Source organism: Rutidosis leptorrhynchoides, chromosome 2, assembly GCF_046630445.1.
Source record: "Rutidosis leptorrhynchoides isolate AG116_Rl617_1_P2 chromosome 2, CSIRO_AGI_Rlap_v1, whole genome shotgun sequence".
In the NCBI taxonomy this organism is placed as follows: Eukaryota; Viridiplantae; Streptophyta; class Magnoliopsida; order Asterales; family Asteraceae; genus Rutidosis; species Rutidosis leptorrhynchoides.
The window spans coordinates 430428271-430455866 of NC_092334.1; the positions used below are offsets into that span (position 1 = coordinate 430428271).

Here is a 27596-nt window from a genome sequence, read left to right on the forward strand (position 1 = left end):
CAATGAATCCTTGAGTAATTTCATGAAGAGATACACGCTTGAAACACAAAAAATACCTGACTGTCCAGAGTCGCAACTAGTATCTGGTTTTATTTTCTGTTTGGATCAGCGAAGGTTTAGTGCACTTATTCATACGTTAAGGTATGACCTGCCAAAAACTCTGCACCAAGCATTGGAAGTGGCACAAAAGCATGTCCGAGTCGGCGAGCGAGAATTAGGCAAGTTTGATAGTAACAACAACGGTTCCAAACCGCACAACGGAGGACGATACTTTGATCGAAACCAAAGGAGAAATGACAACTCCAATTGCGGGTGGAGAAGCAACAATCATCCCAATGATTTTTACCATAACATGAGGCCTTTAGAGAGACATCCGTTGATAATGGTGTTAACCAAAACTCCTAAGGAGATTCTTTTCACTGAACCTATTCGATCCGCTTTCAATCCTCCAGCACCTATGGAGGAAAGAGATGGCCCAAGAAGTGAACTATGGTGTGACTTTCATGAGGCGTGGGGTCATGACACAGATAATTGCAAGTCTTTGATGAGGGAAATCATTGCAAAGATTAAGGCAGGGGAGTTAAATCACTTGATACCAGGAAAGCAATACAGAAGCAATGATCCTAAAAAGAAATTTGCATGGCAGAAAAGTGATGGTCGAAGAGGACATCGAGATGAGAATCGAAGAAGGGAAGAGCATGGCAGAAGAGAAAACAGAAACCAATACGGAGAACGTGAACCAACTCCAGAAGTGGTAATCAAAATGGTGTGGTTCAATGATAGTTGCTATGAAGATGGTGAGCAATCAGACAACAATGTTGAAGGCTGGAGATATGCTCCAATCATTTTTCAACCAATTTAAAATTGGACTTTATCCATCCAGCCAGTGGTTATATCAGCAAAAATTGCAAACAAGTTCATCAGCCGTATCTACACGGATACAGGCAGTGAAGCCGACATCATCTATTGGCATTGTTTGAGAACTTTCTCAAGGCACATACAGAATAGGGCTCGGCGGACAAATTTGAAGGTTTCAGGATTGACAGGAACACCGGTGAACGCCATGGGGCGAATTCGTTTAGAGGTTGTTATGGGAACATTCCCATTGCTGAGAACTGAAACAATTGATTTCACTATTTTGGAAGGCACTTCTCGGTTTAATGTCCTTTTCGGAAGGACAGCGTTGGCAAAGTTTGGAGCAATTGCATCCACTGTTCATGCGGAGATCCGATTTCCAACTCCTAACGGAGTGGCTGCCATACATTCACAGTATGTAGCCCCAACTAGAGAACGGTCTACATTTGCAAATTTGCCAAAGGACGGGGCAAATCGGAGAAGGCATAATCGATTGTTCAGAGATGATGAAGTTCAGGAGTTTTTTATACCGTAATCAACTATTCAGGCCGGACAACGCTAGGCGCTTGGCGTATGAAGAGCAAATTTTAGCATTTTATGAAGAGCAAATTCTATCATTTTATTGTACACCATTGTAGTTACACTACAATGCATATGTTTACAACAACATACATTAAACTTTCATAATGTACTAATTAGGCCTGATCCACCTAAATTCATAATGAATTGTTTATGTAATGCGCACTATCAATCAACAAAATTTTATCTTTTTCTTATGCAAAATGCTGCCTGTGACAAATGTAAAACATTGCATTTATATCGTGCACACAGAAGGAGAGTATTTTTATACTTCCGATGGCGGATGCTCTTGTGTCGGCCAGCAAAAGGCGCAAGGGATCGGCTAGAAAACGTTAAGGTTTTACTAGAACGCACCGAGGCAAAATGAAAAACTAGATACTTGTCATGACAAATATTATAAAGACTTACTTCACAAAACAAAAGAAGTTCCAATACTATATGAAGGCAAAAGTATTTCACAATTCTTCCTCATTAAATTTATGATGGAAGGCGTATGGCGGAACGGTTACTAATTCATCACTACTCTTCAAAAATACTTCATAACTATTCCTCGTTAATTTCATGACGGAAAGTGTATGATGGACTTTAATGTCCTGCAAATTATTTAAAGGCATAATATTTGCAAAGTATAATTTCAATATTTTGTATGTTGTTAATTCAGAAGAAATTAACAGTGAAATGCATCTTCGTCAGAATTACATCAAACACCTTTCTATTCATTTTTAAAGCAAGAAAAGTCCAAGTATTCGTTGAGAGCATGAAGACAAACATAATCATAAGAGTGGCAACATAGAAAGTTTAAATAAGACAGATAAATTTATCATTGTTCATAAGTTATTACAAGAGTTCATGCAAATTCAACACCAAGAACATCCTTGGCAGACGATTCTTCCCTATTACACACATCATCAAAAATGTCAATCTTAAGGTTTATCAGTTTAACCCTTGTCTCATTGACTCTCTCCAGGGTTCCGGGACGCATCAGGTTAGCAATGGCAGGAGGAAGAGGCTGGTTTGGGGCAAGGCGTTTGGTTACTTTGTTGGTAACATCAGAAATGGAATGAGTAACCATAGCATCAACATAGTCATTGTAAGGATTCCCAACAAGTTGAGATGGTGGACGTAGACTCCGCTGAGCATCCAAACAATATATTGTATCTACGACCGTCATGACGTAAAAAACTTTCAACAAAACAGGGCTAGCCAATACAATTGATTCTTTAATCAAACATATAAAGTGTTGGCAAATATGAACAAAGTATTAAAATATAATATTTAACATTCATATATTCAAATCAAACAAAGCAGTGCGTATCAAAGTTTAAAATTCAAAATATCATCATCTACTGACGAGTGAGGGTCACTACAAACATCATCTAAATCAGGAAATGTTAATTCCTCTACTTGTTGCCCTACAAATTTAACCCTATCTACAGCATCCGGCTTTAATTTAGAAGTGATCGCATCAGGCAACGGATCTGAAAAATTGGGCACCTTTGCCCTCAGCGCTTCAAGAAATCTAATACGTTCAGCATCTAGCGCAACAGGAATGAATTCGTTGAATGGTTTCGTCAGTGTTTCGGAACTAAAGGCTTTCTTCACAATCTTGGGAATACCTGCAGCAAGACGTCTTGTATCATTATTGCTTGCATGCAGTTGTTCCTTTAACGCTTCAACTGTATTAATTACCGTTCCAATCTTACGCAAATAACATTTTTCTTTTGATTCTACCTCAGCAACACGAGTTTCTGCAGTACGCTGCGCAGCAATTGCACCATTCAATTCCAGTTTTGCAGCTTTTTCAGCACCTGCCAATTCTGTGATTTTTCCTAAATCCTTTTCAATCGTTTCAGATTGTTCTCTGTGCACTTGATCAAAATATTCTAAGCGTTTTAAGCTGTCTAATTCTGAAGCAATGTTAAAAATAATGCCTTGTGCACGAGATTTACGAGCGTCACTCTCAGATAAGTTTTGGAAGAAATCAACAAGAGACGGGGACACCATGGCTTCTAGATATTTTATAAACTCTGCATAGCTACCAGTTGGACCTGCAAGGAATGATGACAGACTAGATGTATCTAAATTGGGGAGGCTGATTTGTGAACTACTTTTGCCAATCGTGTTGTGCTGTTCGGATGACAGAAGAGCAAGACTTTTTAATGTTCTTGCTTCAGACGGCACGGCTGAATCAAAAAAGTATTTATTATGAGCGAAGTTTTTTCAGTTGGTGTATCCTATCGTATACACGCATAAAGGCATGATATTCGCATGAAATTAGCATCAGGAACACTGAGAACAACAGTTTTTATGAAACTTTCCATCCAGCGTTATCCGCTGTGCAGGCTGCCTCCGTCATGCGTAAGCCCTGAAGGCCGCCTAGCGCTTAAGCCCTGACCGGAGAGCGTCACATCCAGCGTAAATATCGGATCACGAATAACAGAATGCATCATCATCTGACACGTGTCCCCGAGTACTCCGGTGGATCTATCACTATAAATAGACCACTTGGGTCGTCATTTTACATATTCAGACACTATGATAACTTGTGACCAGAGATTTCACCTTTTTCTCTCACATAGTATTTTCTCTCACTAGAAGTCATCCGGCTAGTAGCTCAACGCTCGGCGGACTAAGATTGATTAAGCCACCCCACAGGTTTCTATACCTGTGTACCGGGTCTGCAGGGATTATTTTCTGAGGGTAAACATCAATCGGCAACATTCCCCCACTTTTAGCTAGATACTTCTAGTATTTGTGCTGACACACTAAGCCTTACCTCATAAGGAAATAGGTGTTAACAATGGCGCCATCTACTAATGTTAAGAACACGCGGAACGGAAAAGGAACAAAAACAACTGAAGCCCCATCCACAAGTGTACTCGAAACATTTAACAATCCATTAACCGAAAGCATGACAACTTATCCGCCAATACATGAAGACGATGCATCCGTTCAGCCACCGGAAGGCACAATTGAAGAAACAGTAACTGAAACCGCAGAAAGGCTTAAACATTTGGCCACAAATCCAGGGAAAAGGCCAACAATTGAAGAAATAGCAACCAAAAGAGCAGAAATGCGTCAAAATTTCGTTCTTAATCTAGAGAAGCGACCATTGATGCAACCACGACGATGTCCACCATTTACATCTTTTCGGCGGATGACGGATGGTAAAGACAAGCAAATTATGAAGAAGCAATCTATATCAAAGTACAAGTTATCTAGAATATTGACAAGTTGGGCAGTCTTCTTGATGATTCTGAAGATGATAATGAATTGAGCTATATTGGCAGTGATTCTGAAGAAGAGAATGATGAGAAAGAGGAGTTCATGTCTGAGAAGAAAGCAGCATTACTTTTAAATGGAATCCTTAAGCAGACAGCTCCGACAAAATATAAACAACACTTAGGGCAGCCCGCCGTCCGCGCTGTGGCTGTAGATAATTTTTTCGCTCTAATTACTGGAGAGCAAGCTACAAAGCCGCCAGCTATGGCAGAATCCACTCAGTGCTTCATTGATCGAATTGCTAACTATCTGTTGCCTAGAAATCTTGGCATACCGGAAATTGGAGTATATGATGGTACTACAGATCCTGAAGATTTTCTTACCATGTTTGAAGGTGCAATGAGGTTGCAGCATTAGGATGATGAGGTAGCTTGTCATATGTTTTCTATGATGTTGCAGAAAATGGCAAGGAAATGGTTTGCTAGTTTACCGTCAAGAAGTATAACAAGTTATTTGGACCTTCGTGCAAAGTTTGTTATGCAATATCAAAATCTTCGTAGCTGCACTTTGACACATCTTGATGCACATGAAATAAAGATGCATCACAATGAATCCTTGAGTAATTTCATGAAGAGATACACGCTTGAAACACAAAAAATACCTGACTGTCCAGAGTCGCAACTAGTATCTGGTTTTATTTTCTGTTTGGATCAGCGAAGGTTTAGTGCACTTATTCATACGTTAAGGTATGACCTGCCAAAAACTCTGCACCAAGCATTGGAAGTGGCACAAAAGCATGTCCGAGTCGGCGAGCGAGAATTAGGCAAGTTTGATAGTAACAACAACAGTTCCAAACCGCACAACGGAGGACGATACTTTGATCGAAACCAAAGGAGAAATGACAACTCCAATTGCGGGTGGAGAAGCAACAATCATCCCAATGATTTTTACCATAACATGAGGCCTTTAGAGAGACATCCGTTGATAATGGCGTTAACCAAAACTCCTAAGGAGATTCTTTTCACTGAACCTATTCGATCCGCTTTCAATCCTCCAGCACCTATGGAGGAAAGAGATGGCCCAAGAAGTGAACTATGGTGTGACTTTCATGAGGCGTGGGGTCATGACACAGATAATTGCAAGTCTTTGATGAGGGAAATCATTGCAAAGATTAAGGCAGGGGAGTTAAATCACTTGATACCAGGAAAGCAATACAGAAGCAATGATCCTAAAAAGAAATTTGCATGGCAGAAAAGTGATGGTCGAAGAGGACATCGAGATGAGAATCGAAGAAGGGAAGAGCATGGCAGAAGAGAAAACAGAAACCAATACGGAGAACGTGAACCAACTCCAGAAGTGGTAATCAAAATGGTGTGGTTCAATGATAGTTGCTATGAAGATGGTGAGCAATCAGACAACAATGTTGAAGGCTGGAGATATGCTCCAATCATTTTTCAACCAATTTAAAATTGGACTTTATCCGTCCAGCCAGTGGTCATATCAGCAAAAATTGCAAACAAGTTCATCAGCCGTATCTACACGGATACAGGCAGTGAAGCCGACATCATCTATTGGCATTGTTTGAGAACTTTCTCAAGGCACATACAGAATAGGGCTCGGCGGACAAATTTGAAGGTTTCAGGATTGACAGGAACACCGGTGAACGCCATGGGGCGAATTCGTTTAGAGGTTGTTATGGGAACATTCCCATTGCTGAGAACTGAAACAATTGATTTCACTATTTTGGAAGGCACTTCTCGGTTTAATGTCCTTTTCGGAAGGACAGCGTTGGCAAAGTTTGGAGCAATTGCATCCACTGCTCATGCGGAGATCCGATTTCCAACTCCTAACGGAGTGGCTGCCATACATTCACAGTATGTAGCCCCAACTAGAGAACGGTCTACATTTGCAAATTTGCCAAAGGACGGGGCAAATCGGAGAAGGCATAATCGATTGTTCAGAGATGATGAAGTTCAGGAGTTTTTTATACCGTAATCAACTATTCAGGCAGGACAACGCTAGGCGCTTGGCGTATGAAGAGCAAATTTTAGCATTTTATGAAGAGCAAATTCTATCATTTTATTGTACACCATTGTAGTTACACTACAATGCATATGTTTACAACAACATACATTAAACTTTCATAATGTACTAATTAGGCCTGATCCACCTAAATTCATAATGAATTGTTTATGTAATGCGCACTATCAATCAACAAAATTTTATCTTTTTCTTATGCAAAATGCTGCCTGTGACAAATGTAAAACATTGCATTTATATCGTGCCCACAGAAGGAGAGTATTTTTATACTTCCGATGGCGGATGCTCTTGTGCCGGCTAAGGTTTTACTAGAACGCACCGAGGCAAAATGAAAAACTAGATACTTGTCATGACAAATATTATAAAGACTTACTTCGCAAAACAAAAGAAGTTCCAATACTATATGAAGGCAAAAGTATTTCACAATTCTTCCTCATTAAATTTATGACGGAAGGCGTATGGCGGAACGGTTACTAATTCATCACTACTCTTCAAAAATACTTCATAACTATTCCTCGTTAATTTCATGACGGAAAGTGTATGATGGACTTTAATGTCCTGCAAATTATTTAAAGGCATAATATTTGCAAAGTATAATTTCAATATTTTGTATGTTGTTAATTCAGAAGAAATTAACAGTGAAATGCATCTTCGTCAGAATTACATCAAACACCTTTCTATTCATTTTTAAAGCAAGAAAAGTCCAAGTATTCGTTGAGAGCATGAAGACAAACATAATCATAAGAGTGGCAACATAGAAAGTTTAAATAAGACAGATAAATTTATCATTGTTCATAAGTTATTACAAGAGTTCATGCAAATTCAACACCAAGAACATCCTTGGCAGACGATTCTTCCCTATTACACACATCATCAAAAATGTCAATCTTAAGGTTTATCTGTTTATCCCTTGTCTCATTGACTCTCTCCAGGGTTCCGGGACGCATCAGGTTAGCAATGGCAGGAGGAAGAGGCTGGTTTGGGGCAAGGCGTTTGGTTACTTTGTTGGTAACATCAGAAATGGAATGAGTAACCATAGCATCAACATAGTCATTGTAAGGATTCCCAACAAGTTGAGATCCAAGAACCTTAGCTATTACACCCGGTATCCCCTTCTTCAGTTCAGCAAAATTACCTTCACCGGCCTCCGCCCTGCGTAGGAGTTCAGCAGCCTTCTCTTTCTCAACATGCAACTCTAGCTTTAAGGCATTCAGCTGACTCTCCAGTTCACTAACCTTCAACTTCTCATCTTCAACCTTCTTCTTCTCAACTTCCACCGCTCTCTCCTTCTCCTCTCGCAAGATAGCAGCAACATCCTGAGCACCTTTTAACTCAGCTTCTTTAGCTTTCAAAGCTTCTTGAGTTTTGGTCAAGGCACGTTCAGCTTCAGTAGCTCTTTTGCGAGCATTTGCACCTTCAGCCCTTTCAGTACGGGCTATCTCAAGAATGGACTCCTGATACTGCTGTAATTGCAAAGAAGACCATAGGTGGTTCATCAACAACACAGCAGCTGCAGCAGTTGACTGCCTAAGTTGTTCAGAACGGAGAGCGGTTAAGTGTGGATTCAGCTCTGAAACAGCACAACCCTGCAAAAGAAGAACGTTATGGTCAATATCAACAATTCATATAAATAAAGCGCAAGCACATAAAGTAAAAATTGTTTTATCAATAGTACCTGAAGTAGAGTCAGGAAATCTGTGCACTTAGCGGCAGGGTCATCAATAAACGCCTGCAGAGCGCTCACATGAGCAGGAATTGGTGGATCTGGAACATTTGTGGATGTGACAGCAGGGATAGTGGTAATAGGGGGTGGAGAATAATAGGAGGAGTCGTCTTCCGGCCTCAGCTCCTGAAAATCAGTTTCATCAAACGGAGTAAAATTCCGGTCAGGGGTTTTCAGAATTTCCTCCACTTGACTTTCGTGGATTTCCTCCGTCCTTCGCTCACCGCCTTCAACAGTTTTTCCTTGACCGTCATCTGAATCTGTTAAACGCACTAACATATCAAATAAGTTAGCATTATGAACAGACGTAACAATTATGAACAAAGGTATATACGATATTAAGAAAAGGCAATGTTAGCATACGTCTTCGGCGTTTTGGCTTAGGGCTCCCCTCCACATTTTGTGCTCTCTTAGAGCCTTTACCCTTCTTGGGTGCCTTTTTGATCACCGGAGGGCTGGGGAGCGTATCACCAGTAATATCAACTGAGCCAGTTGTTTCTTGCTCAGTAGTGGTGTCGTCCGTTGTCCGCTCAGAATCAGATTCACTATCTGAGCTACTACTGCTGCTTTCTCCTTCTTTTTCAGCATTGGTAGCAGCAGCAGCCGCCTTAGCTTCAGCTTCAATCCTTTCTGCCTCTAGCTCGGCAGGGGTCTTGTCACGGGGGGTGATTTCAACATCATCCTCAAGATCTAGTGACAGGATAGCAGAACGAACAAGCATCTCGGTTTATTCTGCAGAAATTAAACAAAAGCAAATACAGCAATATAAGCAATAATGACATAAAAAAGACAGACATGTATATGTATTAGGATGATCATAACACATCCTACCCTGGTTTTTCTGGCGGAGTACTGGCACAGAAGTACTTGGCCATTCTTGGCTTACTTTACACAAAACAAGAATCCCCTCATACTTCTTGTATGATCTGGGCGGAAGGCGAAGTTCTTTAAGGTGGTTCACTATTCGCTTTTCTGCGGCGGTTACCGAGACAGCCTTTTCTACGCCAGCATCTATAGACTTCCATTTACGGACAACGAAATACGCTTCTGGAATAACCCCCTCATCAACAAAGAAAAATGGATCTTTCCAGCCTTTTAAGTTTGAAACCTTAATTTTGCCAACAAAATATGTTTTTGGTTTATTGTCAATGGTGAGCCAGCATTGGCTAATTGTTCGAATTCTAAAAAGAGAAATAAAAACTTTAAGGCGTGGTTTTATATTGGATGCATTGCAGTACATTTCAAAAAGAATAATTTTTTGAAGGCCATGAGGATGGATTTGGCTGAAGCAGGCTTTGAAATATTTGAGGATACGGAGAAGAAATCGTGTAAGAGGAACACGGAGATTGCCATGGGTGAGTTGTAAAGCGTATAAAGTAATTTTGCCGGCAGGAGGTTTGTTGGCCCTTTGACTGGTAGTAGGAAGAATAGGGTTGTATTGATTTAAATGGTGAAAAGCAATCTTCAAACCGTCGAAATGATTCTCAGATAGTGATGATGCAATCGTACTAACCTCAGGAAGGTCAGTTGTTTCTGAAGTGGAAAGCTCTACGTTTTCTTGGCCAGTACTCAACACAGAAGCCATGGTAATAACGTGAAAAGGAAAAGATAATAAGAAATAACTGTGAGATGAAGTGTAACTAACCTTGAAAGATGAAAAACCTTAAAAAGTTGAAAATATAGCTTGAAGAAAGCGATGAAGATTTGTGCAGAAATATGCTTTTTGAATCTTGAGCAAACGTAAAAAAGTGAAGGTAAAAGGTTATGGCGGTTTATATAGGAACTCGTTGATGCATTTTTTATGGACACGATCGTGACACGTGTATGGACAAGTTTAAACGTTGAGTACGAAGAAACGCTTTTTATAGCTGGAGGCGCGTGGAGTGTTTCAACCATTTAAAAATAATCATCACAATGTCAGTAAAATTCGTCTGTCATCATTATCAATAACGTTTTCCCCGATGCAAATGGGAAATGTGAAGACTTGTTTGGAAGCTGTTAGCAAAAGTTTAACAACTTAATCCTTTTTCAAACGTTTGAGTCATTAAACTGGGGGACTTAATGGTGTATCATATCGTATACACGCATAAAGGCATGATATTCGCATGAAATTAGCATCAGAAACACTGAGAACAACAGTTTTTGTGAAACTTTCCGTCCAGCGTTATCCGCTGTGCAGGCTGCCTCCGTCATGCGTAAGCCCTGAAGGCCGCCTAGCGCTTAAGCCCTGACCGGAGAGCGTCACATCCAGCGTAAATATCGAATCACGAATAACAGAATTAAGCATCATCTGACACATGTCCCCGAGTACTCCGGTGGATCTATCACTATAAATAGACCCATTGGGTTGTCATTTTACATATTCAGACACTCTGATAACTTGTGACCAGAGATTTCACCTTTCTCTCTCACATAGTATTTTCTCTCACTAGAAGTCATCCGGCTAGTAGCTCAACGCTCAGCGGACTAAGATTGATTAAGCCACCCCGCAGGTTTCTATACCTGTGTACCGGGTCTGCAGGGATTATTTCCCGAGGGTGAACATCAATCGGCAACATTCCCCCACTTTTAGCTAGATACTTCTAGTATTTGTGCTGCTAAGCCTTACCTCATCAGGAAATAGGTGTTAACACCAGTCCAAACATGATGATTCAAATTTCAATAGAGGATGCTTAAATGGATCGGCATTATCATAACCACCGGTACTAGGCATTTGGTAAAAGCAAAATAAGTTTTCATTCGCAATACGTTCAAAAGAAAGATTACCAGTAGCGCGGCGTTTATGAGAATTCGCCCGGGTTAACATTGAATCGTCCATAGGCTCATGATCATAAATATTTTCCTCAAGAGTTTCATCAACAAGCTTTTCCGATTTAAATTGTAGATCCTCAAACTTTTCATGACGCAGGGCGGAGAGAGGACTAATGATTGAAACAACAATATTACACAATTATTACGTGGCAAACATAATGTATAACGCAAAAAATTGCTATTTTGAACATACCTTTATTTCTTAGCATAACAACAGGGACACCACGTGCTAATTCATCCCACTAGAGATAACATATGCTCTGAATAACGTCTGTCAGGAATTTTCTCTTTAATCATGGCGCTCAGCAGTTGTCGTTCCTCCGGAGACAATCTAGGATGGGTAATCTTAGGGGGCTCCGTTGAAGTACGCTAATATCGAGCTTTTGATGAAGTGCTTGGGATTATGTCGCTATTGATAAAGAAGAAAGAATTTGGCGTTCCTCTGAAGAGTCGCTAGCTGTACGAAAGAATCCGTTAAACTTCGCAAAATGAAACCAACCTTTATCATAAGATTTAACAAGATGACAGAAAAGGCGAATTGATGGAGTTATCTTGCGAGCATGGCAGTACATCTCAAAAATCATGATTTTTCGAATAGATGTTGAGTCAAATTGACCAACGCGAACGCCATAAAAACTGCATACATTCAAATAGAATTTGGTAAAAGGGATGCGAAGAAGAGAATAAAATAAAGTACGGCCATAAATGGCTACTTTGCCAGAAGGACGACTTGAAGCACGTTCATGGGGTAGCGAAATCACAGCATCAGCCCTAAAAAATTTAGGAAAATATTCTCTGATGCGGTCTAAATAGACCGGTGTAACACCACTGCGAATATTGTCTACATTTAAGGGAGCCATGATTAGATGATGATGAGAACGGATTTTGCAGGAATTTAAGGTAGATGAAGAAGTAATTAGGGTTTGGAGTAAATGTGATACAGTAAATTAAAAACAGGGTTTAAATAGGGAAGAGAAGTTAAACATTTGATGTTAATCGAGCGGTTAATAAACAGCCACGTGTCAAACGTACGAAATATGCGGCAAATGCAAAATTGAAAAACAAATTTCAAAATTCGAAAAGGTAAGTTTTGGAGACAATCATCAAAAAGGTAACTGACAACGCAAAGATACAGACGGTTATGGCAGATTTATGTTCTCGAGGAAAAAGGCACTTTTTATTTTTTAGTTTAATGACTATCTTTTACAAAAAATAAAGACATTAAACTGGGGGACTTAATGGTGTATCCTAGAGGATACACGCATAAAAGCATCGTTTTTATACAAAAGAAAGGATCGAAAAACATAAAAGATAGCAATTGTAGCAGTTTTTGTTAATATTCGTCCAGCGCTCAGCCATGCCGCCCAGCGTCATGCGTAAGCCCTGTAGGCAACTTCTATGCTTAAGCCCTTGATTAGGCGCGTGAGCAGTACGCAGCCAAGTCAACCCACGCCAAAGTCAGTCCCGGATATTTCACATAACCAAATTAATCAGCGCATCTAACACGTGTTTCCGGGAATTTCGGATATTCTACGCCTATAAATAAACCCCCTGGGTCACCACATTAAACAGTTAAGTTTAGTCAGAGAGTACACTTTCTCTCTCACACAGTACTTTCTCACTCTAGAACTTCACCGCTTAGCAACAGAACGCTAAACGGACCACTCTCAGCTTGGTCCAAAGACTGATAAGGCCACCCCACGGATATCTCATCTGTGTTCCGGGTCTGCAGGGATTCTTTCCCAAGGGCAAACATCAGTCGGCAATACATCTCTCCACGTTAGGCAGTTCTACTAGTATTGTACTGGTACCTTTTAGCCGCTAGACGGAAAATAGTACCGACAACGATCGACCACCCTACCGGAATCATATTGGTTCCGATGCGGGCTATCCACGACTATCGTCGGAGGTTCGAACGTCTTTTGTCCTTAAACCCTGTTATTGCACTCAAGCGTAGGTTCACCCTAACCATGTGAAAATATGCTTGATCAAAACATTTCCTGCTAACCCTTCTAGGTTTTGTTGAAAAGCATGTGAGGTAGTCAAATGCGCCAAGTGCAGGTTCGAAGGATCAACAATTGAACAATTGGGGAAAGTCAATGTGAAAATAATAAATTTCCTTTGCAAAGAAGTGAAGTAATTGAATTCTATGTTGTCAGATGGGTAACGGCAATTAATGTCATCGTTCTCTTCGAAAATTTAGATCTATAACATCAACCATTCATGGTCTTATGCGCTTTCCGGCCCCAAGGGGCGTTGCAACGGTGAAGTCATACACTTGAATTACGCTTGATCATTATACAAAAGGTTTTTCATCATCGAGTCTTTGGCGAAAGGTGTTTTTTTTTTTTTTAGTTGTGTGTTGAATTTGACTCATAAGCTTTTTCCATTAAAGATTATAGCTTTCTTCGTTACCTTTTAGCGAAATTTTTAAGAGGGTAGTTTCATCATTGTCAGCAGTCTTGCCATGGGCAGTGATGAGAGTTGAATTTTCAGCAACTTGGTGGAAGTTTATTGGCCAATATGCATTAAACTGCTCACTAACCTGCACAAATGTAACTTGTGCCTTAAATATAATAAACAAATTTTTGCACAAGATCATTTTATAAATTCCAACACTTCAGAAAAACATAAATTTTGGATAATTATCTCCTCTGTAAATAACATTACAAGATTATTGGATACATGATCTCACCGCCTTGATAACTCGCCATGTGGATTCATTTGGATAAACCTCCATCGATTCAACAATAGGTTTCACTTCTAGTAATACTTCCACACAAGCAAGTACCGAATCTGCTAACGAGTTGAGATTGTATCCTCCTCCTAACGCCATAACAATCTTTCCCTTGCTAAACACCATTAACTAAACAATGCACCAAGCAATAAAATTCCCATTAAATTATCTATTCAATTTTTTCCTGCTAACTTTAAGTCAATGCAATATCAATCACACCTAATAGAAAGACAATCATCTTAGATGCTAACCTTTTTCAACATTATAGAATAACCATGTGGCGTAACACAGCAGCCTCCTAGAGGATCACCAGCAGCTGCTTAAGAACACACTTCACAGATTTATTCAAGAATAGATAATAATATTTAGACACATTGTTTTACATTGATAATTATCATATATGAACCGGACCACATACATATATGTAGGGAGATCAACCGCAAAGCACAATTATGGGGAAGGGGAAGCAATAACATGCTTGACAAGGTCACAATTTTCGGAAAACGTAAAAAAAAAAAAAAAAAAAAAAAAAATCAATAAATTTGAATCAAAACTGATGGTACAAATGTTAAGCTTCCTTGATTAATCTTTCCTAGAAGAGTATAACATCGACGGAATGAATATTGGATTAAAAAAATATTTAATATTCCCCATGAACGAATGTTACCAAAATGAAAATTAGGTTGACTAAAGTTATCAGTAGTGTGTATTTGACTAACATTTTGTTGAAAAAACATCAATTGGTAAATGCTAAGTAGTAGTAGTAATCTTGTTGAAAAGATTATGTATATAACACATATGTATATATACTGATAGTAAGCAGAGCTGACCTGCATCAAATCCGGCTGAAATTAGAATTATGTCAGGGTTAAACTCTTTTGCAACCGGGATCAGTATATGGTCCCATACTGCAAGATAATAGGCGTCCCCACGCTGACCAGTTTCCCAGGGCACATTAATGTTATACCCTAAACCTGGGCCCTCACCCATCATCATGTGTGAACCATCATCACCACCAGGATAGAATTCTCCATTATCATGCCTGCATATATACATGTATTTAAACCCATATATTACCCATACAGAATAAGTTTTGAGATACATGTTACTGTACATTATTGTTAGTATCTTCAAATGATAGGAAAAGACAAATTATTGTTTGATTTATTGAATCAGTTTATAGTTATGATTACTAAAATAAAAGTGTCACCTGAAGATTTTAATTAAACATTTAGCTTTACATATGCTTTTTATTAATTTTCTTTTTCTCAAAATGGAGAATGGAGATGGAGATATTCTTTACTGGATAAATTTGTAAAAGGATGATGACAGCATACTTATTTTTACTATATGTAACACAGTATTGTACTATTGTATGTATTTGGTAAGTCCTGATATAGCATTTGTTAGATAGTTCCTATTTAAGAACGGGTTAGAACCATCACACAAGATAGCTCACTGGTTGGGGCCCTGAGTTCCTTGCAAGAGGTCACAGGTTCGAATCTTGTAGAGGACGAATATTTTGTGCTGGCCAAGGAAGGATTGGAAACAGCCAGAGAGTAATCCTGCTGGGCTGCGTACATCGGAGTATGGGTCAGATCTCGCCCTCTCGGGTAGGCCGAACAGGGAAAACCTTCTACCTTTTTGTCAGATTTAGGGAACATCCCTAAGTTTGTAATTTCATCATGCCAAAGTAATTAACGATTTGATATGCACTGTTTCTTTTTGAGGCTCGCTTAGTGGAACTAATAGTCTTGATCAGCTTAATATGGCGATTGGTATGCACTGCAGCTACATATTTGTCTTCCACTTCTTTCGCATTAAAAACCACACATCTGGAATAATATATATAGCATTCAAGGTACATTTTAAATTTATTAATTAATACATAAAGAATATGTTGACACAAATAAGGTTTCATCTCATCGCCCAATTATTATACCAAATGTTTTCATCGACTCATTTTACGGTAAATACATATTCAATTTCTGCCTAAAAAAATCAAATTAAATTTCTTTCAATTAACTAATGTACACTAGATTTAGATTAGCTCATTAGCTGACCAAACTATTGGTAACCAAAAATGATATACATAACTCTAAGTTAAACATCCTTATCAAAACCCTAACCCCGAGGGCTATTTATGTAAAACCCAAACAATGAACTACTAGATTAGCAGAATCTGTCTACTAATTTTCAATAGTAATAAACAAAATTTAGAGAACGGTTGATGTATAAAAAAAGTAGTAACTCACCTTTTAGGAATACCAGCCGACGTGAGTTTGTTCCAAATGGCGCGAATACGATCGGGATTTTCGGGATGGATTTCGCGTTTAGAAGGTAAAGAATGCGTGCACATGCGTTCATCGTACACCAAACCAACACGACGACGTTTTCCTAAAACTGATGATGAAGCTTCAGCTCCATTTACGCTGCGTGGAAACTTCATGTTTGTCATTGGAAATTTAAATATTACGTTAATATAATATTTATAGAATATAGAATATTATATAAATGTAGGGGCTCATGTTTGTCATTGGAAATTAAAATGGTTATTTGATAATTCTTATAGATATTTAGGTATATAGATGTATGTTTGTTCGGACTCATTTTAGATTTTGACATAGTGAAATTAATTATATACTTATATTTAAAAGGTAAAGTGGAAATGAATAGTACTATTCATCTTTCTATTTTTCGCAAACTTAAACCTTTAACTTTCATTAAAATACAAATCGAACCCCCCACTTTATACGTATATTTTTCCCAAATTTCACAAGCTTAACCCCATAACTTTTTTTTTACCTATATCTAAAAGGTAAAGTGGAAATGAATAGTACTATTCATCTTTCCATTTTTCGCAAACTTAAACCTTTAACTTTCATTAAAATACAAATCGAACCCTCCACTTTATACGTATATTTTTTCCAAATTTCACAAGCTTAACCCCATAACTTTTATTAAAATACAAATCGAACTCTCACTTTACTAACTTTTTTTTTACTAATATTCAATTTTCACAAACTTAACCCCTAACTTTACCTATATCTAAAAGTTAAAGTGGAAATGAATAGTACTATTCATTTTTTCACTTTTCGCAAACTTAAACCCTTAACTTTCATTAAAATACAAATCGAACCCCCCACTTTATACGTATATTTTTCCCCAAATTTCACAAGGTTAACCCCCTAACTTTTATTAAAATACAAATCGAACCCCCACTTTACTAAAATTTTTTTTTTTACTAATATTCAATTTTCACAAACTTAACCCCCTAACTTTTATTAAAATACAAATCGAACCCCCACTTTATACGTAAAGTTTTTTCAAATTTCACAAACTTAACCCACTAACTTTTATTAAAATACAAATCGAACCCCCACTTTACTAACTTTTTTTTTTAAATAAAACCCGAACGCTAAAAGAAGCAACTTTCACAAAAGGAACAACCCTTCAATGTTATGTCGAAAAAAATTCTTTTTTACAAAATAGATCAAGACTTGGCGAAAAAAATTCTTTTTTTAACTTTTTTTTCACAAAACGGAGCCCCCGGCGCGAAGTGAGGGCTCCACAACTAGTTTGTACTAAAAACGAATACAATTAGATATGTACATAAAATATTATTCTTTACGGTTAATTTTAAACTAACTTTTTAGGCCTATGTTTCGTATTCTATCGATTATATGTTAATTAAGTTAAAATGATTTCAACGAACGAGCTTATAATATATGTCTTATTATTCAATACTAATATTTTCGATACAAATATTATTAGTAATAAAGGATTTTTTTTTAGGGTGATGATATTTCCAAACCTCTTTTTACTACACCCAACAATATTAGAGGTTTCTTTCTAAAATACCCTTGCCATCACCATCACCATCACCATCACCATCACCATCACTATCATAAAACATTCTGTTTATTCAATTTAATCTTTAGCCATTTTTTTTTCTATTTGTTCATTCCTTCAATTCTTTAGATTCTTCGAGTACCATTCAATTCTTTAGGTTCTTCGAGTACCAAAATAATTAAAAAAAGCAAATCATAACTTAAATAAATAACAAAAAAATCCACAATTAGAAGCCAATGTTCTTGAATCATTCGCATGCCTGGTTGTAATTTATCAAAGAGCCAACTATTGAAAATCAATAATTTGTACTTAACCGAAATTCATGCTATTCCGGTAAACGAAGATGCAAAAAAAAAGTAACGAGTAACCGGAAAATAGATAAAAGCTTGGAAAAAAATTATTCCGACGGCCAGTGGGGCTCATGGCGGCAATCGACAGCAAAAGGCGAGTTGCGATGTTTCTTGTTCGGAAAAAACCCCTCAATACTGAACCTTGTACTGAAACAGACAACACACAACAATACAACTTGAACAAAACAATGAAAATAGTAGCCGGAAAATACATCGGTGACCTGAATGGTGGCGCGTGACGGCGTGTTTGGCGGCGGTTGTCGGAGAAACTTGTATTCTAAAGTTTGGAAAAACGCAACAGGTTTATTGGTATAGGTGGTGACTTCTAAATCCCAAGTATTCAAGAGAGAGACAAAGTCATTTGTCCTTTTTAAGTTTTGAGGTTGAACAGATAGTCCATGAAATCTAAAGAGAGAGACAAAGTCATTTGTCTTCTTTTTCTTTTGACGTAACCCCACATACCTAGCCCAATTAAATACGTACTGTACGTAAAAGAAAGAAGGTTAAATTGAATAATTTAAGTTATTTGTATAAGGGCATTTTGGGAGTTTCACGAAATAATAGTGGATCTATAAAAATTAAATGTGGAAATATCAATTCCTTTTTTTTATTGTGATTGTTTTATACATTTAATAAGTATCAATATTAACGTTATCAGCTACTAATTTAAACAAATGTCGTGCAACACATGAACTTATAAAACTAGTATGTTTATAATACTTGTACTATTAGCCTAAATGCTTGTAACTTGTTTAATTAAATAATAAAGTGGGTCTCAATTTATTTAAGGGAGTATGTCATGATTGAGAATGTTTGGTACTGAGTTGTTTCTAGTAAAGAAGTGTTGATGTGACAGCTAGTCGTAGTAAGGAAGCTTGTCATGATTGGGAGCTCTCTAATCGAAAGGGGAAGTTATATTTCTAAATTCAGTTTTGATAGATCTCCATTATTTTATATTGTCTTTCAATAATATTTTCAAATAAATTTTAGGGCAAATTTCATAAAAAGATAACTATTTTACCTCGTTTTACTATTATCCGTAATATACTTCAGATAAAAATAATTATTTTTACAAGTTAATAAAGAAAAGAGGTAATATCACAATGGCATTCCATATCATCAACTTTATACATGTAGCCTGCTTACACAATACCCAACACTTCTATTAATAAACATAAATACGGTTACATTGTTTAAAAAAAACAAAATACATAATTAGCGGTTACATAAACTAAAAACGTTACATAATTAACAGAATCCCGAAAACATTATTTAAATAACAAATGTGAGAATTTAGGGTTTCATCAAAATCGACTTTGGGAAGGCCGGTTTTGATATGTCATTTTTAAGGTTGCAGAAGTGCAAAAGTGCATTTTAGGGTTATAGAAAACCAACATTCCAATGCCGATTTCTTGACTGGGATTCAATATGTCAGAAAAATGCACTTTTTGTTGACTGAATTCGACATGTATACAAATCGGGCTTCCGTAGACGGGTTATACTAGATTTATAATTTAATTTCCGGCTGTCGGTTTTTGCCGGCGGTCCGGAGGACCTCTCTCATTTACCCTTCATCTGTTTCTTGTAGTTCGGGTCTATTGTTTCTTGAGCTTTGGGTGTTACAGTGGTCTTAATTCGTGGTGATAATATCTCAACCGTCCTCATGTTTTCTATCAGATGTTTTCGGGTAGTTTAAAGTGATAGTGAAATCAATCTAGTAGCCCCATAAATTAAAGTATGAAGCTACTAAAAGGATGTCTAAAGTACTCCGTACTTATCTGGTAACTATCCTCTCAAGTACAAGTTTGTAAGCTACAATAATCGATTGACTAGTCCCATCAGGTTTCGTGAGTGGTTCTCATTCCAGTTTCGAGTATATTCGGATGTTTTCGGGTAGTTTCGGGTAATTTCGGGTTGCTTTCGGGTAATTTCGGGTTAGATTCGGTTAATTTCGGGTTGCTTTTGGGTAGTTTTAGGTTGCTTGCGGGTAGTTTCGAGTTGTTTTTGGGTGTTTTCGGTTGGTTTTTTATGTTGCGATGGTTACCATCATATTCTCATCGTGTTCTTTCAACTTGTGGCAATTAAATGGAGATGTGACTTACATATTTTGCCTGATTATATGATCTTGGATAGTAGCTTCAGTGTAAAGGGTGATCGGGATCGAGATGCAAGATTGTTATGGCTATATTCAAGGTTCATGAACATTGTTTTTTGAGGTTTATGGTCGAGATATTAGATTTGTGGCTTCGGGTTAGGTTTCGAGGTGATTTCATGATCGTGGTTCTCGTTGATTCACTTTTTATGGCAGGGATTCAAGTCGTGGATATTGGTTATAGTTTTGTATTCATAGTTTCTTTCTCCGCTAATATTTCTACATTTCGCTATACCACCACTTGGTTAGATTGTGTGATCGACGGGTTTTATCTCAATTTCGTGGTGTTGGTTGTGGTAGTTTTTCATCAATTCTCATGTTCTAACTAGTGTTGCCATTATGTGGTGTGGTGTGGTGTTGATTTGGGCGGCGAGTATAAGCTTAGAATGTTTAGATTGTAGCCATATTTGTTATTTTTTTCCGTGATCGGTAGAGTTGTGGAATCGTGTTTGTTGAAGTTATTTAGGATTGTTGTAACTATACTAGCTTCTTGCTAGTCTTATTTTTATTTATAAAATTATTGTCTTTCGAAAAAAAAATTCCAGATTACTATTTTTGTAAATCATATAAAAAACAACTATTTAAAAAATAAAAATCTAGATATGTACATCTGAAGCCTGGACGGGTTGAAATGCAACTTCTTGTGCCAAACTACATGAGCGGACCAATTTAGGGTCACGTGGCCACCACACGCAACCGACCTCAGACCATCATTTTCTCCCAATATCTCGCCGGCGGCGTTGGATTCACCGAACACTTCCGGTTACATATCTTCACTTCTCACGGTATTATTCTCAATTTCTCAGTTGATTTCTATTTTAGTCATCTGCCACGCGTATTAGTAACTGTCTTTCAGAGCCTGTGATTGTGTATTTAGGGTTTTATTTTAATGTCAGTTATGTAGTAATAGAATTATCTGTCATTGTAACCCTTACCTCTGTAAAAAGTGGTGATTTATATGATCATTGATGATTTTGCAATAAAACAAGATTTAAACTTATATCTGTATTTTTAAGCAATATGAATATGAATATGAATATGAATATGAATATGAATATGAATATGAATATGAATATGAATTATTATTATTATTATTATATATACTCCGTAATAAGTAGATAAACGGTTTTCTTAAGACCGTTTAAAATTTATTAATGATTATCTATTTATTATCTGATGGAAGAATAAGCACCAATTACTTGGATTGGCAATTGAAAACACTCTTTAAGTTGATGCATATACCATATCTAGGGTATATGGTTTGTATAATATACTAAAGAAAGTTACATGCTTTTTCAGTTGATAACTGAAATCGAGTTCGAATGAGTGGTGTAACAACATCTAGCAGCTTAAAAGCTGCATTTTCCCACTGTGTACAACAAGTCAGAAACTATGACTACCATCACTACCTCTGCTTACTTGAACTACCTGCAACTATGCGTCGCGCCGGTTTTGCTCTTCGTGCGTTCAATGTTGAAACATCGAGAGCAATGGACGTTGCTTCTGACCCCAAAATTGGTTTGATGCGTCTTCTTTGGTGGCAAGATGCCATTGACAAGATATACAAAAATAAAGTAATTAAACATCCGACTGCACAGGCTTTATCGTCTGTGATATCAGAACAAAAAATTAACAAGAGCTGGTTGAAACGATCCGTTGAGGCCCGTGTAACTGACGCCCAAAGGGACACTGACGATATTTATCGAACAGTTGAAGAATTGGAAAAATACGCTGAAGATACGTCTTCGACTATTTTGTATTCGACTCTTCAAGCAGGTGGTATAAACTCGACTGCTGCAGATCATGCGGCTTCACATATTGGTAAAGCAAGTGGGCTTCTTTTGCTTATAAAATCCCTTCCTTATCATGCTAATCGTAACAATCAGTTTTGTTATGTACCGATTAGTGTGGCTGAAAAACATGGTTTGTTAGTTAAACATGGAGATAGATTTGAGATAAGAACAGATTCACGTGAGAAGCTTTGTGATGCGGTTTTTGATATGGCATCTACGGCTAATGCTCATTTACAGAAGGCTCGAGCCTTGGCTGAATCAGTACCGAAAGAGGCTAGATCGATACTTTTGCCTGCTGTGCCTTCGCAGGTTGTTTTGGATTCGTTGAGTCGTGTAGGGTTTGATGTTTTTGACCCGAGGCTAAATCGAGGGATTTTGGGTGTACCTCCATTGTTGTTTCAGTTGAAACTGAAATGGCATTCTTGGAGGGGTGTGTACTAACGAGTTCTTTTTTTTTTTAGACAGATTGTTTTGTTGTATTTTTTTCTGATTGAATAATACAGGCATGTGACACCAATTCCTGTAGAACATCAAATGATATACAATAATGTGGGATTAGAGAGCCTTGTAACTTATTCAATGATTTACTATTTAATAATAGTTAAATGTTGGATTTATTATTAACTGTCCTATATCAAAGAGCAATTTACATTTCTTGTTTGATGAAAATATCAGTGCTTCAGTGGTACCAGTCACCTGTGAACCCTGGGCCCACGAGAATATACCCTTTGCCAAATATGGGGTGCAGGTTCGAATCCCTCCGGGGGCGATATTCGGCCTGCAAGTTCTCGTTGGGTATTGGGGGGAGGTGTCTTACACGGTATACTTAGCCCTTACTGGGTGGGCGGTATAGGTGCCAAAGGCACACGGGGTCAGGGTTTCCCCGCCAGATTAAACCTTTTGCCAAAATATTTTCCGTTTTTGCTTTTATCCCTTAATTAACCAGTTCAAATGGGAACAGAACATGGTTGAATAAGGGTGTCATTTAGTCTTTTAGATCCAAACAAATATTTTTACTTCACCAGAAACAAGTATTGTCCTGTTATCATATATTCAATATTCTATAAGTTAGTCTTAACATATACGAGTAGTATTATCATCATGTTATAATTCAGTAGGCTTATAACTACCTTTAGTGGTTTGATTCTTGATGTTATAATTCAGTAGGCTTATAACTACCTTTAGTGATTTGATTCTTGATTTAGAATACTAATAATGAAGTGTAAGAACAAAGATGATAATGGAGAGAAAGAAAGAAACACTTTGTAAGTGTGAGAAATGGTGCAAGTTTAATGCTTGCATTCATGAGTATTTATAGCCTAAAATCTCAATATAAAAATACATACTTTGTGTACCAAAATTGACTATATGTATACACCAAAATTGACTATCCATATCTATATTATTATTATTATTATAACACTCCCCCTTGGATAGCAATTTTATTTTGTTGAAGATCAACTATAAATTACTGCCTCGTTAAAAACCTTGCTAAAGAAAACCCAGTGGGAAAAAACTTTAGCTAAGGGAAAAAGAGTGCAGCATGGAGTTGACTCCCCCTCAAGTAGACATCGCTTCAGCTGTTACATCTTTTGAACATGTCTCATGCCAATGTTATGAACGTGTGTTCTGAAAATAGCAGTTGGAAGTGCTTTCGTGAAAAGATCAGCAGAGTTTTTGCTAGATTGCACATATCTCATTTCAATCTGGTTGTCCTTAATGAGATTTTGAGTGTATGAGAAGAATCTAGGTGGTATGTGTTTTGTTCGGTCACTTTTGATATACCCTTCTTTCATCTGTGCTATGCAAGCTGCATTATCTTCATAGATAGTTGTTGGACTTTTATCGCGTTCTAGTCCACAAGAATCAGTAATGAGTTGTGTCATTGATCTCAACCAAAAACATTCTCGAGTAGCTTCATGTAATGCAATCACTTCGGCATGATTTGACGATGTAGCAACAAGTGTTTGTTTTTGAGAACGCCATGATATTGCAGTACCTCCATTTAGGAATACATATCCAGTTTGAGATTTAGCTTTATGTGGATCAGATAAATAACCTGCATCTGCATAACCAACCAAATCTTGTTTTGATTCGTTAGAATAAAATAATCCTAAATCAGTAGTTCCTCGAAGGTATCGAAATATGTGTTTGATCCCATTCCAGTGTCTTTTGGTAGGAGCAGAGCTGAACCTTGCCAACAAATTAACTGCAAAAGAAATGTCAGGTCTTGTACAATTTGTAAGATACATAAGAGCTCCAATTGCACTAAGATATGGTACTTCTGGTCCAAGAATGTCTTCTTGATCTTCACATGGACGAAATGGATCAGCTTCAACATTGAGTGATCTAACAACCATAGGAGTACTTAATGGTTTTGCCTTGTCCATATTGAAACGTTTCAAAATCTTTTCAGTATATGTTGTTTGATGTACAAGTAAACCATTAGGCATATGCTCAATTTGTAAACCAAGGCAATACTTGGTTTTTCCGAGATCTTTCATTTCAAATTCTTTCTTTAGAAGTTGAATGGCTTCATGGATCTCTTTATTTGTACCTATGATGTTAAGATCATCAACATAAACAGCTATGATCACATATCTGGATGTTGTTTTCTTAATGAAAACACAAGGGCAAGTAAGATTATTTGTATACCCTTTGCTTATCAAGTAATCACTTAATCGGTTATACCACATACGTCCCGATTGTTTTAACCCATATAAAGATCTTTGTAATTTAATCGAATACATTTCTTTGGGTTTTGCATTTGATGCTTCTGGTACCTTAAATCCTTCAGGTATCTTCATATATATATCACTATCAAGTGATCCATATAGATAAGCAGTCACAACATCCATGAGATGCATTTCTAAATTTTTAGAAACTGCCAGACTGATTAAGTACCTAAAAGTAATTGCATCCATAACAGGAGAATAAGTTTCTTCATAATCAATTCCCGGTCTTTGAGAAAAACCTTGAGCTACAAGTCTAGCTTTATACCTTGTAACTTCATTTTTCTCATTTCTTTTTCGGACAAAAATCCATCTGTATCCTACAGGTTTCACATCTTTAGGAGTGAGAATGATGGATCCGAAAACTTTTCTTTTATTGAGTGATTCTAATTCAGCTCGTATTGCTTCTTTCCATTGAGCCCAATCATGTCTATTTTGACATTCAACCATAGATGTTGGTTCTGGATCATCATCATTATTCATGATGTCATATGCAACATTAAATGAAAATTTCTCATCAAGATTTTTCATTTCATTTCGGTTCCATAATATTTTTGAATATGCATAATTGATTGCAATTTCTGTATTGACATCATCAATCTCCTCTGCAGTAGGAGTACTGATTTGTGGTTCTTCTTGAACACTTTCTTTTACTTCATTATCAGCTGATTTTCTTTTTCGAGGATTTTTATCCTTTGAACCGATTGGTCTTCCACGTTTCTGACGTGGCAAAGATTCATGAGTGACGTTATTGCCAGCTTTTGGAATTTCAATTCGAGCTGGAGTATTTACTGCTGGTATATATGATTTTGTCACCGTTTTTGTATCTGTAAATGCATCAGGCAATTGATTTGCAAGTTCTTGTATATGCATTATCTTTTGAACTTCTGTCTCGCATTCTTTTGTGCGAGGATCAAGATACTTTAATTGAGGTTCACACCATGAAACATCATTTTCTTTATTTTTCATTTCTCCCCCTAATCTAGGGAACAATGTTTCATTAAAATGACAATCAGCAAAACGTGCTGTAAAAACGTCACCTGTCATAGGTTCAATATACCTTAATATTGAAGATGTTTCATATCCAACATATATTCCCAACCTCCTTTGAGGACCCATTTTTGTACGTTGTGGTGTCGCAATTGGAACATACACTGCACAACCAAATGTTCTAAGATGGGAAATATTTGGCTCTTGACCAAAAGCAAGTTGTAGGGGGGAATATTTATGACTTGCACTTGGTCTGATGCGAATCAATGCAGCAGCATGTAAAATTGCATGACCCCATATAGATACAGGGAGTTTTGTTCTCATTATCAATGGTCTAGCGATTAACTGTAAACGTTTAATCAATGACTCGGCTAAACCATTTTGTGTATGCACATGAGCAACAGAATGTTCAACAACAATTCCTATAGACATGCAATAGTCATTAAATGCTTGAGATGTAAATTCACCAGCATTATCAAGTCTCACCCTTTTAATGGTGTAATCAGGAAAATGAGCTCTCAATTTAATAATTTGGGCAAGAAATTTTGCAAATGCCACATTACGGCTTGATAACAGACAAACATGAGACCATCTGCTAGATGCGTCTATTAGAACCATGAAATATCTAAATGGTCCACATGGTGGATGAATTGGTCCACATATATCACCTTGAATTCTTTCAAGAAACATTGGTGATTCTTTCTCAACCTTAAGTGGTGAGGGTCTAGTTATCAATTTTCCAAGAGAGCAAGATGTACATGGAACCATTGTATCATGATGGATTTTTCTATCCTTTAGTGGATGTCCATGAGTACATTCAATAATCCTTTTCATCATTGTTGATCCTGGATGGCCTAATCTGTTATGCCATAAACTGAATACACCAGGATCAATATATTTTTCGTTAACTACCATATGTATTTCTGGTACATTTATATGTGTATAATGTAATCCAGAACTAAGTTTTGGCAGTTTTTCAACCACATGACTCTTGTCAGTGATACTTAAATATTTCTCATTTTCTGTTGTCACTGACTGATAATCATACCCGTTAAGGTATATGTCGGAGAAACTCAATAAATTTCTGCTTGACTTGGGAGAAAATAAGGCATCATTTATTAAAAATTTTGTACCATTTGGTAGTATGAAATTTGCCTTTCCTATCCCTTTTATCAAGTTAGCAGGTCCTGATATTGTATGTATAGTTCCTTCCGTTGGTTTTAGATCAATAAAATATTTCTCGGATTTAAGTATAGTGTGTGTAGTTCCACTGTCTGCTATACAGAGATCTCCACCACTTGATTGATGTTGTATTCCAGCAAAATTCATATTGAACTTCATATATAAGAAATAAATAGTGAGTACATTAATATTACACAATATTTTAAACGCAAATAGATAGTACTGAAACATTTAGCAAACATAATGACAAAAACAGACGATATTAAATCGTTTATTTTTCAAAAGACACACAACTTAAACATTCAAGAAATCTTCATATAAATCAGATGGTTTCTCAGTGACTGTTGGATCAATATTATCCACAAAATTTACTTCCTTTTCTTTACCTTTCAGCGAATCCTGATACATCTTAACAAGATGTTTAGATGTTCGGCAAGTATTAGCCCAGTGGCCCATTCTACCACATCTGTAGCAAGATTCTTCAGAATTTTTAGAAGAATTTTCTTCAACATCTTGTTTAATGGGCTTGTTTTGTGGTTGATATTTATATTTTCGTGGATTACTATTTCTTTGACCAC

General features: G+C 37.1%; 1 protein-coding gene across 1 annotated transcript; it reads left to right on the forward strand.

Moving 5' to 3' along the window:
* Positions 1-20980: 20980 nt before the first annotated feature.
* Positions 20981-22710, forward strand: LOC139892383 (uncharacterized). The gene is made up of 2 exons (XM_071875451.1): positions 20981-21106; positions 21621-22710. Exon 2 carries the CDS (start codon positions 21644-21646, stop codon positions 22553-22555), a length of 912 nt encoding a protein of 303 aa, XP_071731552.1. The 5' UTR covers positions 20981-21106; positions 21621-21643; the 3' UTR covers positions 22556-22710.
* Positions 22711-27596: the final 4886 nt, after the last annotated feature.

What these genes read in the sequence shown, in the direction of transcription:
- LOC139892383 (XM_071875451.1), top strand. Translation starts at nt 21,644, where the DNA reads ATGAGTGGTGTAACAACATCTAGCAGCTTAAAAGCTGCATTTTCCCAC.